Source organism: Chiloscyllium plagiosum, chromosome 12 (genome assembly GCF_004010195.1).
Source record: "Chiloscyllium plagiosum isolate BGI_BamShark_2017 chromosome 12, ASM401019v2, whole genome shotgun sequence".
In the NCBI taxonomy this organism is placed as follows: Eukaryota; Metazoa; Chordata; class Chondrichthyes; order Orectolobiformes; family Hemiscylliidae; genus Chiloscyllium; species Chiloscyllium plagiosum.
Window position 1 is genome coordinate 25,819,826 of NC_057721.1, and position 15,241 is coordinate 25,835,066.

Consider the following 15,241-nt stretch of genomic DNA (forward strand, 5'->3'; position numbering starts at 1 on the left):
GATATCACTGAGGCCAGAGGTAACATGAAAAAAATGAAATAGGTCATTTTCTCCATTCACCCATGATCAGTCATGAATGCATGCTTCTGTGGAAGCAAAAGTTCATTGCACCTGTGTCATTAACAAGGACGTGTGCACACATTGACAGATAGGCTGTATGGGGTTCCTCCTCTAGTTGCCTTCCCTGTTTCCTTGAGAGGATGAAGGAGTACCTGGAGTGAGGGTGAGGTTCCTAACCCCTGTTGCCTTTGCACTGATGCTGAACGCCAATGGTGAAAACAATGGGGGGAGCTGAGTTCCCATTGCAGCTACCATCCTGTCCATGGAGACACATTTCTGATAACATTGGCGTACTGCTCTCCAACCTTTGATCTTGTTTGCTATGTGTCCCAGAGCAAACCTGACTGCTGTTTCAGTGCCTGTCTGTGCATTTGCATGAATTTAATAATTGCTGACATTATGGGGACATCTTTTGCCTGAAGTTGAGCCTGTTCCCTAGCAGTCTTCTGAGTGGCAGTAATGTCCAGGTGCTTTTCACCAAAACGAGGCATCAGTTTCCCTTTCTGGGCCCTATCCTTTGTGATGAAGGTCAAGCTCCGCAGTGTAAAGGCCAGTTCCTGGCTTGTAACATTGTGTCATGCAGCTGGGGTTTAAGAATGGCACCCAGAGCAGGATTGCCAGCAGGTCCTCACAGCAGCAAGCCTTTGTTGACACAAAATTGAACATGAAGGATGCCATGAAGCCTCATGATGCATCACTAATGAGGTGAGCAGCACGACAACAGAAGTTGCCATGATCCATAACTGGAATTTCTCAAAAAAGAACACATTGAAACAAAATGGGAAAGCTTTCCTAATTCAAAAGCACTTAGTCAACTGTCACTGTCATCTTTGTTGAGATTAACTGGCATGTCAGTAACTAGTGATTATACTCTTAGAGAGAGTCTCAACAGTAATAAAAAAATCTTTGAGGGATGCACAACAATGGTGCATAAAAGTGAAATATTTTGTAGTCTACAGTATTTGAAAGCTCAGAAATAAAGAGATTGATTCAAACTTTGTTGTTCAAAGGACCTGAAAAATCTACTTGTGTATTTTGATAATGATGGAGCACAATTTGATAGCTCACGTTACTGCATCCAATTTCACATTGTGAGGAACAGAAGTATTTGAGTTGCTAAGGAAACAACGCTAGAGAGCAGCAAATATTCAGGGAAGACACAATTTGCAGAACAGAGCAATTGGAAAGGAGGCTATGAAGTCACATTCCACAGAGCAACATTTAACGTCAACTAACACAGAATCCTCTTGATAATACAAATAATTTTCTGAAGAGAGTGCACTGATTACTGCTACAATGATAAAAATCATTCTGGCTGAATGGCTGCATTGCCTAATCAGGCCTGTGACCCCTGCGATAGGCATTTAGAATTAGAAAAGTGTTTTACTTTCCTCTATCAAAATACTTTAGTCAAGTGAATCAATTACACTGGCAGACTTTACAACGCCTGCAGATTTACCATGAGACATGTGTATTTTTCATTTGCCAGCCCCATTATACCCAGAAGTGTTTTTCTCCAAGCTGAACTCATGCACACAAAAATTAGCATCCTGGGTTGCAAAGTAGTTATGCTTGTGAAAAACAAATTGCTTGAATTCTAGCAACTAGATAATGTGCATCTTCCACAGGGACCATACTGTGTTAGCTCAGTTAGACAACCAGCTCTCCATTTTTGTACAACTTCCTAATACCAGCTGAGCAAAAAGAGAATTTTGCAATAACATCATCAGAAAAATAGAGTATTAAGGTTAAACATACTGTTGAACTTCACAACATTTTACAGAGGTGAAAAGCACATTTTGAGATGTGTCTAATTTAGTTTCAGAGTTTAGAAGAAGGTAATGAAGCTCTCAAGCTTTTCTGTTGCGATGTCATTGGAATCTTCCAATTAGATTATTATTATTTAATAGCTCTATGCAAGTTTGCGTGCTGTTGGTTGCAAACTGTTGTAAAATTGAGAGAGTGGCATTGGTAACACCTGAAGAGGTTGGGTTCTCACAATCTCAGCTGATTATCTTAATGGGCGATCAGAAAAAAGCTATCTGGGAACATTGTTAAAACCAGCTTTTGTTTGTGTAGCACCTTCAGGTTCTTAAAAGTGTATCAACGTACTTCACAGATATATTATAAAACAAAGTCTGATACCAAGTAGTGTTAGGAGACATGAGGCCAGATGACTAAAAATATGACTAAAGCTAAGTTTTAAGGAGTTTCTTAAAGGAGGAAGGAAAGATAGAAGAGCGGTTAGGTTTCATGGAGGAATTCTACCTGAGAAAATTCTAACTGAAAACACAACAACAGCAGCAGAGCAATTCAAATCAGGAATACTCAAAGGCCAGGAGACTCTGTATCTCAGAGCGTTGTAGTGGTGGATCAGATGAAAAAAATATGGAGGGGAGAGGGCACGGAGGACAGGGAATGAGATTCCAAAATCAAAATGTTGCATCATGACTGGAAGCAATAGAAGCCCATGAGTGCAGTGGTGATGTGGGAATGGGGCCTGGAGTGAGTTTATTATTTATTCATTCATGGGATAAAGCCCAGAGTACATGAACACTATACTGAAATACATTTCACTGATCTGGATATCAGTTCGATATGCCCAGGGAGCTAATAGGAAACCTCCAGCTTCAATACTCCCCCTGCCTTCAGATTTCACTTTCCCCATCTAACCTTTGAACTTACTCAGTTTCTGCCTTTCTCAATCATCTCACCTTTCTTAAATCTGCACAGACTCCATTTCAATCTAAAAGCACTCAGCTCTCCTCAAGACTCTCAGTTCTAATCTTGTAAAATGTTGTTACTCTGGATTTGGAACATCCTGAGAAAGATGGAGACATCAAGGCACCTGAAGAACTTGAGGTTGGCTCATTAGGAGGCTGACTGCAGACATTGGAAACAGAACTGGGCACTACTAACTGGGCACAGAATGAAGTACATATGAATATGAGAAATAGGAACAGGTAAAAGTCACACGGGCCTTCTAACCATCTGAATCCTTTAATAAGGCCTTAGCTTAATCTGATCATGGTCTCAATATCATTTTATTACCTGTTTCCCATTATCCTAGTCTTAGAGTCATAATGTCACAGAGTTATACAGCATGGAAACTCACCCTTTGGCCCAACTCATCTGCACCGATCAGATTTCCTAAATTAATCGAGTCCCATTTGCCAGCATTTGACCCATATCCCTCTAAACCCTTCATATTCATATACCCATCCAGATGCCTTTTAAATACTGTAATTGTACCCATCTCCACCACGTCCTCTGGCAGCTCATTTCATACATGTACCACCCTCTGTGTGAAAGATTTGCCCCCCCCCAGGTCCCTTTCAAATCTTTCCCCTCTCACCTTAAACTTATGTCCTCTAGTTATGGATTTCCCTATCCTGGGAAAAAAAAAGACCTTGGCTATTCATCCTCTCCATGCCCCTCACGATTTTATAAACCTCTATAATGTCACCCCTCCAGGGAAAAAAGCCCCAGCCTCAGTCTCTTCCTATAACTCCAACCCTCCAGTCCTGGTAACATGCTTGTAAATCTTTTCTGCACCTTCTCATACTTAACAACATCTTTCCTCTAGCAGGGAGACCAAAATTGAACACAGTATTCTGAAAGAGGGCTAACCAACGTACTGGACAGCCACAAGGTATCTGAACTTCTACGCTCAGTGCACTGAACAAGGAAAGCAAGTGCACCAAATGCTTTCTTCGCCACCTTGTCTATCTATGACTTCACTTTCATGAATTTTGCACTTATACTCCTTGGTCTCTTTGTTTAGCAACACTCCCCAGAACTCTACCATTATCTATATAATTCTTGCCCTCATTTGCCTTACCAAAATGTATCACCTCACATTTATGTAAATTAAACTGCATCTGCCAATCCTTGGCCCACACCCGCTATCACTGCTCCGCCAATTTTTTGTGCCACCTCCATTGAAATCATTGCAGTTTAATTTATCAGTCTTACCTTGCAGTCTCTCCCTGCTCTTACATGCCTTGACTATTTAACTTGCTCCCGTTATCTACTGTGCCAGACTTATCTCTTTTCTCACAGTCTCTTTGAGTCCAACCCCACCTTTACGAGGTTAAAGCCTCCTGAGTAGCACTGGCAAATCTATCCACCGGGATAGGTGTCTCCTTCCAAGTAAGGTGCAACCTGTCTTCTTATACAGGTCACTTCTATCTCAGAAGAGATCTCAATGGTCCAAAAATATGTATCCTTGCTCCTTGTACCAGTTCCTTAGCCATACCCTATCGTCCTATTCCAACCCTTAGAGTCAAGCACATGAAGCCTTGAGTAATCCAAATATTACTAGACTCAAGAATCTATTTTTTAGCCTCCTGTCTAATTTCCTATATTCACTCTGCAGAACCTTGACCCTTTCCTTACCTATGCTGTTGGTACCAATGTGTACAACAACCTTTTGCTGGTCACTCTGTCCTTTCAGAATATTCTTCACTCTCTCAGAGACATCCTTAACTCTGCACTAGTAGACAACACGCCATCATGATGTATCACTGACAGCTGCAGAAATATCTGTCTTGCCCCAGATTAGTGATTGCTTAGAACCTGTTTTACCCCTCTTTACAGTAGAGCCAGTCAGGGTACTGTCAGTGTAATATTCTCAAGAGGCCATCAATCCTGCAGTATCCAAAACAGCATCCTTGTTTGAGATGGGGATAGATGGGAATAGGACACTCCTGCACTAATTCTTGAGGATCAGATATCTGTTGATCTCAGTCTTGAATTTATCTGATGATCAGAAACTACCGCTCTCTGTGGAGAGTAATTCCAATGATTAATGACTCTGTGAGGGAAGAAATTCCTCTTTATCATCTTAAGAGGAGGGGGAGACCATTTAAAAAAATTGTTGGGATATTACTCATGTCTTCCACTGTGAAGACTGTCACAAAGTATTTATTAAGTTCTTCAGCTATTTCCTTATCTCCCAGCACGAGTCTTCCTGCATTAATTTGGAGCTGCCCAATTTTTACTTTTGCTTCTCATTTGTTTCTTATGTATTGAAAGAAATTTTTACTATCATTTCTAATATTACTGGCTGGCTTACCTTCATATTTGATCCTCTCCTTCCTTATTTCTCTCTTTGTTATCCTCTGTTTGTTTTTGTAGTCTTCCCAATCTTCTGATTTCCACTTGGCCACTTTATAGGCTCTCTCTTTTTCTATGATACATTTCCTGACTTCCTTTGTCAGCCATGACTGTTTAATCCTCCCCCCCACCCCACTCCAGGATAATCTTTCTTTTCTTTGGGATGAAGCTCTGTACTGTGTCCTCAAGTACACCCAGAAACTCCTGTCTTCCCCACTAGGGTCTGCTTCTGGTCGATTTTCATCAGTTCTTCTCTCATGCCCATGTAATTACCTTTATTTAACTGTAACACCATTGCATCCGAATTTGCCTTCTCTCTTTCAAACTGCAGTCAGAACTCTACCATATTATGATCACTGCTTCCTTAGTGTTCCCTTTTGTGATTCATGCACAAGGAACTCAGATTTTTCTGTGCTAAATTCTGTGGTTGTTCTCCATTTAAATAATATTCCACTTTTCTACCTTCTACCACGGTTGGTAACATTCATATTTTGCCACACAATGTTCCATCTGCCATTTTTTCCCTCATTCATTCCACATATTCATATTCTTTGCAGACTCTTTAGGCCGAATTTTAAGGACTAGAATGATATCAGGAATGAGAGATTAAAAATATGAAGAAAGAATAGAGAAATTGGACTTATTCTTTTTGGAGCAGAGAACATTAAGAGGTAACCTTATTGAGGTGTTCAAATTTATGAATAATTTTGACAAGTTAAAGAAGGTTTTTCTGTTTCCAATAGTTAGCATGTCAGTAACTAATGGTTACAATTTGAAGACTGTCAGCAAGAGAGCTAGGAATGAGGTGAGGAGAAACTTCTTTACTCAGTGAGTTGATTGGACTTGGAATTTGTGAATTCCATAGGAGGTTTCAAAAGAGAGCTGGGTATATAACTGAATGTGACGAACTTCCAAGCTATGGAGGTAGGGTTGGAGAATGGAACTAGCTGGATAGTTCTTTTACGAGTCAGGTAACACATGATGAGCTGAATAGCCTCCTCTGTCCTGTAAAATTCTTTCATTCTGTTCTATTACTCCTGAAGATGGAAATGGGGGTGGGAGGTGTAAAAAAATAGTGCAGTCACATGGCATCCCATCTCAAGGAGAGGCTCATTAAGAGCCTTGTTTAAGCGAGTTTATAATGGTGAGTGGAATTTCCCTTAGGCCACCAGTTTCCTGAAGCAATAGGGGCAGATCATTGGTGGGCACTCGATGGCAGACTGCCAGTGCTCTGAGTAGATCAATGACACTTCCTTGCAAACTCAAGTGCCCAGGAGTACAGCCCAAAACCATTTTATTGAGAAGTTCTCCCTGACACATGGCTACATTTTTGTTTATTTGTTAAATTATTAAGAAGTACCTGGGAAGGTATCTTCTCTTGAGACATCTTCCCAGTTACTTAGCTTGCATCTCCATGACATTGGGAGACCTGTGATTGGACACCTGGAACACTTAATTGAACGATGAACACATGGCCATATCAACCAAAGGTTTACCCACTTGAAAATCTTAAGGATCTGTCTGGAGGTGAGTTTCTCATCCATCCTTCCATTGCAAAATCTCAACCATTTGTGTCCGAACAAATTAACTTTCCTCCTATTTACATTATCAGCAAATTTGGCAACAGTACTGTTGGCCCCATCAGCCAAGTTAGTATTAGATAATAAATTAGTTGAAGACCCAGCACTCATCTCTTCCAATTCCATTTGTAACAGTTTGTCACCTTGAAAAAAACCCATTTATTCTGAGTCTGTTTCCATTCTTAGTCAATCCCCTATCCATGTTAATCTATCACCTTCAACACTATGAGCTTTTATATTGAGCAGTAACATTTTATGTAACAACCTACTGAATGTCCATTTTTTTGAAATACATATTTAATGATTCCACTCTATCCACCCTGTCCATTACATCCTCAAGCCAAATCTTATAAACTTGTCAAAAACCACTTGCCGTTCATAAAACTACATTGACTTTGTTAAATACTATTATGACCTTCTAAATGTCCTGCCAAATTTTGCCAAACATGCATTCCAAATCTGCCATTTCACTTTTACCCACACTGCTTGGTGCATACTCAAAAGAATTTGTCAAGCAAAATTTCTCTTTCATAAAACAATGTCAGCATTTCATTATTACATCATGATTTCCGAAAGATCCTGCTAATACCCCATTAATAATGGATTGTAGCATTTTCCCAATAACAGATGGTAGGCCAGCTGACCTCTAGTTTCCTACTGTCTCCCTCCTTTCTTGAGGAGGAGACTTACATTTGCAGCTTTCCAATCACCTGGAACCCATTCAGAAGCTTGAAAGTTTTGGACGATTACAATCATAATACATGTAGTTCCCACAGCCACGTTTCCTTTATGAAAGCACAAGCAGCCTTAGTTTCTTCTTGCAGTTCATACTGGACTCATATCATACTTAAAATGCTTAATTAAAAAACTTCAACATTATAGAACAGGGGGGTGAGAGAAAGTGAGGTTAAGGTGCCTTTATTGAATGCCTTCATCTTCAGACCTAGAAACTGAAGCAGTTATGAAACTAAGAGGGATAATACAACATCAAATAGCTTTGTTGGGGGAAAAAAAACAATTCTCTGCCCTATGTTTTAGTAATTTCAATCATTAGTCCTTTTCGTTCTTTAATTCTTCAATTTATGGAGACTGCTTTGCTAGCCTTCCTATTAATGTCACTTAGACCAATAAATTCCCACTAGCAGAATGGACATGACTTGAATTAAGCATCTTGGCATATTATATTTACATGAGCCTGTAACAGGACTGAAATTTATTTTCTTGGTTTTCTTGCTTGGCGATTGTCTTTAACAAGCCTCATTGAATCAAAACTAAAAGTAACAAAGCTGAAAGAAATGTTTACCTCTCTTCTGAAGAAGAATGCTTGCTTGTCGACGCCCATTCCCGTTTTCAACATAACAAGAATAGTTTCCCAAGTCTGCATCCTGCACTGAGTCAATTAGCAGAGAAATGGAAACTTCTTTCTCCCCGAGGTGTTCCCTGAGAATTCTGGTAAGGTAACAAAAATAACCAATTAAGCCTATAGCTTAGACCAAATCCTTGCACAATTTTTGAAACATTTCAAGTCGATTCGTATGGCATATATGGTTTACTTTGCCATGTTATGCATATGGAAATTGGACATCTAAACACTGAAACAGTTTCTGACATAAACTTATCTATAAAAGATTAACTATTGTGAGTTTCATTTTTGGTATGGAGTCTATGTCTGAAAATTTAGTCATTGTAGGAGCAACATTTCTCATGTATTTGTGCATTTGCAGATCTTCAAGAAATTGATTTGTCATTTATACCAAATATTCCCTGACAAATGCATCAAATATGATCGTTCTTAAGATCTACTGCACTAACTTGCATCATAATGATTCAATGAATGAGCCCACAGAATATTTGTCAAAAATAAAACTAAGAACATAAGTACTAGGAGCAGGAGTAGGACATCTGGCTTGTTGAGCCTGCTCTGCCATTCAGTGAGATTATGGCTGATCTTTTCATGGATTCAGCTGCACTTACCCAACCTCTCACCATAACCCTTAGTTCCTTTACTGTTCAAAAATCTATCTTTGCCTTAAAAACATTCAATGCGGTAGCCTCAACTGCTGCACTGGGCAGGGAATTCCACAGATTTGCAACCCTTTGGATGAAGAAGTTTCTCCTCAAGTCAGACCTAAATCTGCTCCCAAATATTTTTAGGCTATGCTCTCTAGTTCTAGTTTCACTCACCAGTGGAAACAACCTGCTTGCTTCTATCTTATCTATTCCCTTCATTACTCTATATGTTTTTGCAAGATCCCCCCTCATTCGTCTGAATTCTAATGAGTCTGGTCCCATACTACTCAATCTTTCCGAACAAGGCAACCCTCTCGATTCCAGATTCAATCTAGTGAAGCTCTTCTGCCCCCACGTGGGTATTTGAAATCTAAAACATGGAAATTGCTGGATAAATATAGCAGGTCTGGCAATGTCTGAATTGATGTTTTGAGTCTGGTGTCCCTTCTTCATAACTTGAAAAGTTAACTCTGTGCTCTCTCCACAGATACTGCCAGACTTGTTGACTTTCTCCAGCAATTTCTGCTTTTGCTTCGACTTGGCTTGATCAAGTCCAACAGTTTTGTATCCATGGTCAACCTCTTGTCTCACAGTTGCAAAGATGCATTTTCATATTGCAGTAAGTGCTATCAAATTGGTAGGATGTTTGATGATTGGAGGTTTATTGAGCAAAGGAAAGACCTGCAATGGATTCATTTAAAAGAGAGGTCAATTGTCATGAGTATTAGACAATCCTTCTGTATTTTAATAGACATGGAATGGCATCAACCATGATGTGTAATTGCTGGATTCCCACTAATCCTAAACGGAAGATGTTTTTTTCTGAGAAGGTAGAAGAGGCATACACCTGATGTTAAATTCACAAATCCTAGTCAAATGCCATCATTTGTCCCCAGCTGCAATTTTAACCTGGCCTGAATGGGACAACTGCCAGGACTTCCCTGCCAAATAAAAATAGTGAGAAGACCAGAAATAGAAAAGGCTATTTCAGCCTAAGGTTTTAACTTTGATTGTGGAGCCTCCTTTTTTTCCATGAAACACTGTGACTTAAGTGCAAGCCCTCCCTTTGTGGCACCTACTGTTGCCCAAACCTGCTCCCAGCTGGCATTCAGGTGACACTTCTCATCTATTTTAGGGGGAATGGTGACTGGAAGCATAAAGGATCAGGAGTGCAAACTGTCATTATCTCACGCTGGCAATGCTAGTCCTCTTTGCTGCTTGCCCTACTCACCCGAATCTCATACAATTTCCCCCAACATTTAAGAATATTCATTTGGAGAAATAACAAACACCTCTTCGTGAAAGAACTTTTCTGACAGATGAAAACTTGAATGAAAAAGTTCTTTTTCAGGGAACAAAGTCATCAAAATTAATTATTCATCTTAAACTGTGGGTACAAAAATCAGATTTAAAAAAATGAAAAACAATAATAATTCTCATTGAATTTATAGCCCTTACTTTCAAAGCTAAAGTCCATTTTCATGTGGAAAAATAAAGAAAAAAGTTTGGGATGGATCTGTGCAGCTTTACTTCCCAAAATTTAATCAGCCATAACTTGTTGTTACATTCATGATAGGAAAAGGATAATGCTTATAACATGTGTTTGCATTTTCATCCACAGAGCACTAATGGTATAACTGCAGGTCATAAATTGGAACTCATTCTCTTTTATGAGGTAGTGACTCGTTCATGCGTTCAAACATTGCAATAGTACTTGCATGTCGTGCCACAGTGACTGTGTTGTTGGACCAGCGATTCATCAGTCTGGGCTAATAGCCCAAGAATAGCGAACTCAAATCTCACAATATCAGATTGGAGATTTTAATTCTGTGGCAAAACATTCGGCAAATGTTAAAAAAGCTACAGTCAGCAAAAATAACACTAACGGTCGGACTATCACAAGAAACTGAACTAGTTCACAAGTATCCTTAAGGGAAGGAATCCTGCTGTCATTTCCTGTCTGACCCATACAGGACCTGAGTCTCATTGTGGCTGACTTAAACAGGCTAATTTTGGAGGGGAAATAAATACCAACTTTATCAATAACCCCAGGTGAATGCCATAATTTGATATCTGAGTGGACTATTGGCCTGCTATGAGGATTAGCACTGCTGCCTCACAGTGCCAGGGCCCGGGTTCAATTCCACCCTTGGGTGACTGTCTGTGTGGAGTTTGCACGTTCTTCACGTGTCTGCGTGGATTTCCATCGGTTGCTCCGGTTTCCTCCCACAATCCAAACATGTGCAGGTTAGGTGGATTGGCTATGGTAAATTGCTCATAGTGCCCATGGATGTGTAGTTTAGGTGGGTTAGCCATGGTAAGTACAGAGCTCAGGGATAATGTAGTGGATTTGGGAAGAATGCTTTTTGGAGGGTTGTTGTGGACTTGATGGGCCAAATGGCCTGCTTGTACACTGTAAGGATTCTATGGATTCTATGGACTCAATATTAACCAATATGTTAGCATTTAGTTACAGGAGACATGATGAAAGCTCAAATTACCTTATGTCACTTTCTCTGGCATGGTTATCATCAAGGTCTTCAATAAACTTCTCTCCCTTCATCCAATAAATTATAGGGCTGACCTCTCCACCATAACCAAAAAAGGCTCTGCAGGTCAGATTTGCAAAGATGCCTGTTGAACAGAAACAGAATGACAGAAAGAGGTATTAGGAGTATTTTGAGCATTTAATACATTCAACATGATTTTCTGCATTGGTTGGAACCCAGAGTAATTGCTACACCAGAAGGAATTTCTGTTTATGTTCTGCCTTTAATATGGCCAAGAAATGTGTGATACGTTTTTCTACCGAAATGCATTTAAAATCAGTACTATCGTTTTTCTTTTGACATGTCTAATGACTTTCACATCCAGAGGAATATATTGGTGCAGGAGCAGCATCTTCATTATTATAGATGGCTTAATTTGGTTTTATGAAGGCATATTCAGCAATCACATTCAAACCTCATTAGTTCCCAAATGTTCAAGTTTATTTGTGTTTAATGCTACATTTACCAAACTTGTGGCAGCCCTAGCTCTGGCACTAGAAATTTGAGGTAAATGAGGAATCCCTGATGATTTGGAGCTTCAGAAAGCCTCTTATTGAAAAGTATCTTTTTTTTTGTCTAAGATATTTACTCACTCTTATCAGAATGGAAGTACAAGCTACTGCCTCTTGCTATGTGTACATTTATTTTGTCCAATTGGTTAACTTGCAGGATTAGCTGTGGCACAACAGCTTTCCTGTGCTAAAGGACTCTACACATAGTTCTTCAAAGCAAGTACAGCCTGTCAAACAAAAACAAAGAATGTGCAGGTACAATACTTCTCGGTTATTCCCCAAGTGTTGATAACTGCCTAACCTCGGCATCTTTAAAAGATCCACAGTCAGAAATGAAGCATGTGACTTTCAAAACGAGGTCTAGATTTGTTTCTGTCGTACCTCCAGTGCAAAGGATGCCTTCACTTAGTGATGTGGAGGTGCTGGTGTTGGACTGGGATGGACAAAGTTAAAAGTCACACAACACTAGGTTATGTAATATTTTATATATTCCTACTTTGGAAATATAACCAGTCTGGTTCAACATTGGGAGACAGACACCCAACTTCACATCTTTAATGCATTGTCTGAGCTGAGATGCCACCTATTTTTTATAAAACCTTAAGCTATCTCAAGTATGTGACTGGAAAGAAGTTCTGGGATTTAAGTATTAAAGAACCAAAACCTGCAACCCATCCTAAAAGATGAAAAATGCAACAGCAATCCAAGTTTGTCCAATATATCGTTTCAGTTGCATAACACAAAGACCTTTTGCTATAAATTCTGTGTCTTATGATCCTGCTTGACGGCTACCTGGTGAAGGAACAACGCCCCAAAAGCTCGTACTTCTAAATGGTGTCTGCGTGGGTTTCCTCCGGGTGCTCCGGTTTCCTCCCACAATCCAAAAATGTGTGGGTCAGGTGAATTGGCCATGTTAAATTGCCCGTAGTGTTAGGTTAAAGGGGTAAATGTAGGGGTATGGGTGGGTTGCGCTTCGGCGGGTCGGTGTGGACTTGTTGGGCCGAAGGGCCTGTTTCCACACTGTAAGTAATCTAATCTAATCTAATCTAAATAAACGTGTTGGACTATAGCCTGGTGTCTTGTGATTCAACACTCAGTGTAATTAACATGGATTCCACAGCACAGATTTTACAAAATTTGATAGCAGCATCAGGCATTTGAATACTGTTCCTAATCTCAAATTTCAAAAATTACAGTTATACAGGAATTTTTCTTCTGTAATATGATAGTGACTACTCTTCAAAATGGTATAATTAGCTATAAAGTACTTTGGAATATCTTGAGATTGTGAAAGACACTAAGATATCTTTTTCATTTCCAGGATGTGAACATTGTGGGCCAGGCTAGTCTTTAATTGCCATTTCTAATTGTGAAGAGGGCAGTTAAGAGTCAACTACATTTCTATGGGTCTGCAGTCACATGTAGTCTTTCTCCCTCTCCCATTAACATGGAATTGTCACTGAGAGGATTCAGTGGGGGCGCAGTGGGTGGAATCTGCAGAATAATACAATTCACGATGGAAAATGTGTACATGTTGGATAACATAGAGACTCAAAGCAAAAATCAATGACACAATGCCTGATATCTGTCTTTATCAGGTTCTTAATTTCCATCATTCCCAAACACTTCTAACACATGCTTGTGTGATATGCAAATAAAACTAATTAAAAACATCTTTTTAAAATCTTAGCAACAAGAAGGGCTTCCTTGACTATTCAAACAGTTGTGTTTCAGCTTGCTTTGTAAAACAGAAGTGCCTAAAGCAATACTCCTTGGAGAAGGTTAAGTTGGTGAAATACTCTTTTGAAGACCCACTGTGGATATGGTCTCCTCCACAGTGCTCTCTTCTTTTCTCTTGTTCCAGCTGTTCAAGTGCTTGTCCTTCTTAGCAGCTATCTCCTTTTTGTTCCCCAGCCACAAAACATACAATACCATTAGAATCATCTGAACACTAGTCAATTTAACACTCCAGGGTCAAAAACAGACAAAATAAATCACCAATCTGTTAACCATCAACCTCAAAAACAAATCAATAAATAACAGTAGGTAGTGGAGTAGTCTTTTAAATAAGTGTTGCTGTATGGTCCTTAGCACCACAAAATGCTGTAGAGGCTAATCATGTAGTGAGTCAAGTGCGAGCCCAGCTCAATATCAGGAAGGGCTGTCTTCAAGCATAAGACCCACATTTCTATATTTTAATTAATTTATTTAAATCATTTTGTCATGTAACCCAGATGCTACAAATATGGTGAACATATAACTTGAGCAAAACGTGTGAGCATACTGCTGAAGCTTCTAATTCTAATTCCTAGTTTCTAAGCTTTTTACTCAAGTCTATGTGATGAACCCAACACAAACAGTTTCCAAGATTGTTAAATTCAGACCCAGTTCCCGATTTGTTTTGGCACCAGAAAAGAAACCCCAAAACACTAAGCTCCTGAGTGAGGAGGGATGAACTGGCTCATGTCTTTATACACTCACCTTTTTGGTCTCAGCAAGGTTCATTTAAAAACAGATCACTTGCATTGTGGTCACCTTTCTCCCAGATAAGACCGTCAGACCATAAGACATTAGAGCAGAAATTAGGCCATTCAGCCCCCTCGAGTCTGCTCCGCCATTCAATCATGGCTGATAGGTTTCTCAACCCCATTTTCCAGCTTCCTCCCAGTAACCTTTGATTCGTTTGATACTCAAGAACCCATCTATCTCAGTCTTAAATATACTCAATGACCTGGCCTCCACAGCCTTCTGTGGCAGTGAATTTCATACAGTCACTACTCTCCTTATCTCCATTCTAAAGGGTCTTTGCTTTACTCTAAGACTGTGCCCTTGGGTCCTAGTCTCCCCTACCAATAGAAACATCTTCCCAACATCTACTTTGTCCTGGCCATTCAGTATTCTGTAAGTTCCTATTGGATCCCCCCCCCCCCCTCATCCTTCTAAACTCCATTGAGTATAAACCCAGAGTCCTCAAACATTCCTCATATGTTAAGCTTTTCATTCCTGGGATCATTCTAGTGGACCTCCTCTGAAAATGTTCCAAAGCCAGTCCATCCTTCCTGAGATATAGGGCCCAAAACTGCACACAATACTCCAAATCTGGCCTGACCAGAACCTTACAGAGCCTCAGAAATACATCCCTGTTTTTATATTCAAATCTTCTCAATATAAAGGCCAACATTGCATTTGCCTTCTTAACTACTGACTCACCTGTAAGTTTACCTTGACAGAATCCTGGAGTAGAACTCTCAAATCTCTTTGTACATCAGACTTCTGAATTTTCTCCCCATTTACAAAATAGTCCATGTCTGTATTCTTCCCACCAAGGTGCATGACCTCTCACTTTCCCTCATTGTACACCATCTGCTACTTCTTTGCCCACTCTCCTAACCTGTCCAAATCCTTCTGCAGC

General features: G+C 39.8%; 1 protein-coding gene across 4 annotated transcripts in view; it reads right to left on the reverse strand.

Moving 5' to 3' along the window:
- Positions 1-15,241, reverse strand: part of il1rapl1b (interleukin 1 receptor accessory protein-like 1b) — a 1,390,568-nt gene that overhangs the window by 56,024 nt on the left and 1,319,303 nt on the right. For all 4 annotated transcript variants that reach the window (XM_043700749.1, XM_043700751.1, XM_043700748.1 and 1 more), the window contains 2 exons: positions 11,270-11,402; positions 8,062-8,207 (listed from right to left, as the gene is read on the reverse strand). In XM_043700749.1, coding sequence (XP_043556684.1) covers positions 8,062-8,207; positions 11,270-11,402 — 279 coding nt within the window. The remainder of the gene's footprint in view (positions 1-8,061; positions 8,208-11,269; positions 11,403-15,241) is intronic.